Below are 5,122 nucleotides of genomic sequence, written 5' to 3' on the forward strand. Positions count from 1 at the left end.
GCACAGCGGAGTCCCAGCTCTGCGTGCGGGAGGACGAGCGCCGCAGTTCTGCTGCGGCTGTAGCTGCTACTGAGAGAGAGGCCTCTGCTGCTCTAGGGACACAGCTGTCATCAGCACTCGCCGCGGTGGAGCGACTCGCGGGCGAGCGTGAGGCAGCGAACGACAGGGCTGCGGACCTGGAGGACCGCGTTGCTGCGCTGGAGAAGGAGCTGGAGGATGCGGCTGCTGCCCGTGATGCTTCTGATGCGGACAAGGCCGCACTGAGCGAGCGTCTCACGAGTGCCCTGGCGGCTGTCGACGAGCTGGCTGCCGAGCGCAATGCACAGACCGCCAAGGTTGCCGAGCTGACGGACGCGGTGGCGCGGCTGGAGAGCAGCGGCGATGCCCCTGCGCGTGCGGTGGAAGCGCTTGCTGCTGAGCTGCGCGAGACACAGGACCGGCTGCGTGAGGCCGAGGATGAGCTCCGTGCTGCTGCCGAGCTTCGTAAGGCGGCTGCTTTGGGCCGATTCGCTGATGAGCGTGAGATTTTAAATGACAGGGCTGCGGGTCTGGTGGACCGCGTCGCGGCGCTGGAAGAAGAATTGGATGAGACGTCTATTCGTGCATCGGTTGATAGTAGTACGGTTGTGCGTCTTCGTGAAGAACTGAATGTTAAGAGTCGGTTACTGGCGGATGTGTTGGCAGCTCTTGATCGCTTGACCGTAGAACATACAGGTCCTGAGGTGTCGTATGATGAGCGTACAGAGAATTTATTGAAGACGTTTGAGGCGCTTCAACAGCAGTTTGAAGTGACGAAGAAGACTTTTGATGAGCAGTGGGAGCGTAAGTCTGAAGCTTGTACAGCGGAGTTGATTGCGGCGAGGAGGAGTGCACAGCGAGCTATTGAAGCCCGGAAGCGAGCGGAGGAGCGCGCAGCACAGTGTGCGCGGGACTTGGAACGGGANCATTCTGAGTTGTTGCGAGTGCAGCGTGAATGCCGCGCACTTGAGCGTGGGGTTCGTATTCAGAGCCGCGTGTTGACCTCTCATGACGAAGTTTTCGAGGATACTGACGTTATTCAGTCACGCAGGCGTGTCTCGAATGCTGAGGGTTTGGACCTTGCTCAGTTCTTACAGATATCAAGTCTACAGGCGGAGTTGATGCTCGCCCGCCGCCATATCCGGCAGCTGGAGGCGCGGCAGGAGGAGTTGCAGTTGGTGCTGGAGAAGACGGAGTGGGAGTTGGCGTCACTGCCCGCCAGTGCGGAGGAGAGCATCGTGGAGTTACGCTGGGTTCGGGCGCAGCACAAAGACCTCCAGGTTGAGCACCGGCGCCTGCAGGAGAAGTTTGACGCACTGAAGAACCAGCGTGCGGAAGAGCTGGAGGAGATGCGCCAGCAGAATGAACGGCTGATGCAACAGCTTCGGGAGAGGCGCGACAAACTTGCGAGTGTGTCGCGGCAGATGCGGGAGTCTGAACTGGCGGCGAAGGAGCAAGCGGAGGAGCTCTCGCAGGCATTCAATCTGCTGGATACACAGATGCGTGCGCTACGCGCAGAGGTTGGGGCGCCGCAAGGGTCACGCGCCTCCCCACGCCGGCACAGCACAAAGGAGCCGGAGGACGCGCAGGGGAAGTTGCTGCAGGGGCGCATCACCTTCCTCGAGCATACCCTGAAGCAGAAGGAGGCAGAGATCCATCACCTGCAGCAGGAACTCGAGCGCAAGGAGGAGCAGCTGGACAACTTAGAGGAGCAGGTAGGCAGTGCTACACGCAATGTGGAGAGTACGACTCGCAGGAGCGCCCTCCTCGAGAAGACATTAGAACAGTTGAGGCGCACAAACGATGACCTGCAGGACGAACTGCGCGTCGTCAAGGGGCGTGTATTAGCGCAGGCAGAACGGCTTTCGTCACAGCCGCAGCCGTCACGCGACACCTCACGGCTGCCGTCACGTCGATTGCAATCCACTAGTGCAACAGCGACCATAACTCGTACGAAAGAGGTAAGTCATGCGGCCTCTACACGTTCCCACAGCAGAGAGCGTCAATCGATACAAGAAGACGAGCACCAGACACCACAGCGAAGAACACCACGTGCGACATCTGATAGAAAACGATCCCGCTCTGGCACACACAACTAATCCGTGCATCCCGAACCAAACAAAAAGAGCTATTTCTGCCGCTGGCTATAATACCCAAGTCCCCTCTACCGCTACTCCATCGTGAGGGCATTATGTGAGGGATCTGCGGCGGTCCACAGGCACACCCCGCCCAGAAACAAAAGACAACGAAGGTGATGGGAATGCATCCAGCTCAAACGCTAAGCCGCCTCGACTCAAACGCTTATCACAGCAACAGTACTAGACACACCATATAGAAGGTGACCCCGAAAAAAGAATTGCATAACAACAAAATGAAACATTTACACTTTCCCCTTCTTAAAAAAATGGACTGTCATACAATCCACAATGTTCAAGGCAGGACGCTCTCCTGCAAGATAATAGACTTTTAGACAAAACTGTATGCCCTTAAAAAAACACAATCCAGCCAGCGCTCAAACATTTCTAAAACATGCCTACTCCTTTGCCGGTGGAGATCCAAGCTATTTCGACATACAAGCCAACCAAGTAAAAAGCCTAACTAACCTGATATTAAGGAACGATGACGCCCATCATTCACAAGAACCTGACGTGCCCCGAGCTGGTGCAGTGGGCACTGAAGCTTGAGAAGGACACGCGTCTGACGGCGCGCGGCGCGCTCTCGGTGATGTCGTACGCGAAGACCGGCCGTTCACCACTCGACAAGCGCATTGTGGACACCGAGGACGTGCACGGCAACGTTGACTGGGGCAAGGTGAACATGAAGCTCTCTGAGGAGTCGTTCGCGAAGGTGAAGAAGCTGGCGACGGACTTCCTGGACACACGCCAGCACCTGTTCGTGATTGACTGCTTCGCCGGGCACGACGAGCGCTACCGGCTGAAGGTGCGCGTGATCACGACGCGCCCGTACCACGCGCTGTTCATGCGCGACATGCTGATCGTGCCCACGCCGGCGGAGCTGGCGACGTTCGGCGAGCCGGACTACGTCATCTACAACGCCGGCGAGTCGAAGGCGGACCCGTCGATCCCCGGCGTGACGTCGACGACGTGCGTTGCGCTGAACTTCAAGACGCACGAGCAGGTGATCCTCGGCACGGAGTACGCCGGCGAGATGAAGAAGGGCATCCTGACGGTGATGTTCGAGCTGATGCCGCGCATGGGCCACCTGTGCATGCACGCGAGCGCGAACGTCGGCAAGCAGGGCGACGTGACGGTCTTCTTCGGGCTGAGCGGCACCGGCAAGACGACGCTGTCTGCGGACCCGCGGCGCAACCTGGTGGGCGACGACGAGCACGTGTGGACGGACCGCGGTATCTTCAACATCGAGGGCGGCTGCTACGCCAAGGCGATCGGGCTGAACCCCAAGACGGAGAAGGACATCTACGACGCGGTGCGCTTCGGCGCGGTGGCGGAGAACTGCGTGCTGGACAAGCAGACGGGCGAGATCGACTTCTACGATGAGTCCATCTGCAAGAACACACGCGTGGCGTACCCGCTGAACCACATTGAGGGCGCGCTGGCCAAGGCGGTTGCGGGCCACCCGAAGAACATCATCTTCCTGACGAACGACGCGTTCGGCGTGATGCCGCCGGTGGCGCGCCTCACGAGCGCGCAGGCGATGTTCTGGTTCGTGATGGGCTACACCGCAAACGTGCCTGGCGTGGAGGCCGGTGGCTCACGCGTTGCGCGTCCCATCTTCTCGTCGTGCTTCGGTGGCCCGTTCCTCGTGCGCCACGCGACGTTCTACGGCGAGCAGCTGGCGAAGAAGATGGAGCAGTACAACAGCCGCGTGTGGCTGCTGAACACCGGCTACGCCGGCGGCCGCGCGGACCGCGGGGCGAAGCGCATGCCGCTGCGCGTGACGCGTGCGATCATCGACGCGATCCACGACGGCTCGCTGGACCAGGCGGACTACGAGGTGTACCCCGGCTGGGGCCTGCACATCCCCAAGCACGTCGCCAGCGTGTCGTCGCACCTCCTTGACCCACGCAAGGCGTGGAAGGACGTGCACCAGTTCAACTCGACCACGAAGGAGCTGGTGGAGATGTTCCAGCAGAGCTTCAACGCACGCTTCGCCGCGAAGGCGTCGGCGGAGATGAGGAGCGCCGTTCCCCGCTACGTCGAGGTGGCCCGCCTATGAAACCTAACCGCCAGCGAATACGCACTGGGGTGCGACAAGCGGCAGCGGCGACGATCGTGACTTGCCGCTTGTGATAAGTGTGTTCGTTGATGTAGGGGCTAAATTTCGGGGGTAAAGAGAAATAGGGGTGGCATCAAAAGATCGGCGTCCCAGCGCAGGGAAAAGTGGATTTTCGGGTTGCCAAGCGATTCGAATGTAATGGTGTGATATGGAAAACTCTTCTACTTGGTGTGGCCCGTGCGAGCGTCGCAGGGCTGCGGTTTGTGTGGCTCTGTGTGTGTATGTGCGTAAGCGTCTCTGCTCCGAGAGTCCCCTTCCCTCTCTTCTCTCGTCTCCTGCGCCGGTGGAGATCCAAGCTATTTCGACATACAAGCCAACCAAGTAAAAAGCCTAACTAACCTGATATTAAGGAACGATGGCGCCCATCATTCACAAGAACCTGACGTGCCCCGAGCTGGTGCAGTGGGCACTGAAGCTTGAGAAGGACACGCGTCTGACGGCGCGCGGCGCGCTCTCGGTGATGTCGTACGCGAAGACCGGCCGTTCACCACTCGACAAGCGCATTGTGGACACCGAGGACGTGCACGGCAACGTTGACTGGGGCAAGGTGAACATGAAGCTCTCTGAGGAGTCGTTCGCGAAGGTGAAGAAGCTGGCGACGGACTTCCTGGACACACGCCAGCACCTGTTCGTGATTGACTGCTTCGCCGGGCACGACGAGCGCTACCGGCTGAAGGTGCGCGTGATCACGACGCGCCCGTACCACGCGCTGTTCATGCGCGACATGCTGATCGTGCCCACGCCGGCGGAGCTGGCGACGTTCGGCGAGCCGGACTACGTCATCTACAACGCCGGCGAGTCGAAGGCGGACCCGTCGATCCCCGGCGTGACGTCGACGACGTGCGTT

The 5,122-nt window shown here is 59.8% G+C and overlaps 4 protein-coding genes across 4 annotated transcripts in view; all 4 read left to right on the forward strand.

Annotated features, from left to right (window-relative positions):
• DQ04_02851050 (putative NUP-1 protein) overlaps positions 1 to 63 on the forward strand; it is a gene marked incomplete at both ends in the record, with an annotated part of 2,292 nt that extends 2,229 nt beyond the window's left edge. Inside the window, one exon of the mRNA XM_009312282.1 lies at positions 1 to 63. This exon is cut by the window's left edge and continues 2,229 nt beyond it. Coding sequence (XP_009310557.1) covers positions 1 to 63 — 63 coding nt within the window.
• A 1,076-nt stretch (positions 64 to 1,139) lies between these two features.
• DQ04_02851060 (putative NUP-1 protein) lies at positions 1,140 to 2,117 on the forward strand (the record flags this gene model as incomplete). Its single annotated transcript, XM_009312283.1, has 1 exon — positions 1,140 to 2,117. One exon carries the CDS (start codon positions 1,140 to 1,142, stop codon positions 2,115 to 2,117), a length of 978 nt encoding a protein of 325 aa, XP_009310558.1.
• A 520-nt stretch (positions 2,118 to 2,637) lies between these two features.
• On the forward strand, positions 2,638 to 4,215 carry DQ04_02851070 (glycosomal phosphoenolpyruvate carboxykinase; the record flags this gene model as incomplete). Its single annotated transcript, XM_009312284.1, has 1 exon — positions 2,638 to 4,215. One exon carries the CDS (start codon positions 2,638 to 2,640, stop codon positions 4,213 to 4,215), a length of 1,578 nt encoding a protein of 525 aa, XP_009310559.1.
• A 415-nt stretch (positions 4,216 to 4,630) lies between these two features.
• DQ04_02851080 (glycosomal phosphoenolpyruvate carboxykinase) lies at positions 4,631 to 5,122 on the forward strand (the record flags this gene model as incomplete). Its single annotated transcript, XM_009312285.1, has 1 exon — positions 4,631 to 5,122. A coding segment is annotated over one exon (492 nt), but the record flags the coding sequence as incomplete, so codon positions are not given.

This window comes from Trypanosoma grayi (genome assembly GCF_000691245.1).
Source record: "Trypanosoma grayi strain ANR4 Tgr_285_V1, whole genome shotgun sequence".
In the NCBI taxonomy this organism is placed as follows: domain Eukaryota; phylum Euglenozoa; class Kinetoplastea; order Trypanosomatida; family Trypanosomatidae; genus Trypanosoma; species Trypanosoma grayi.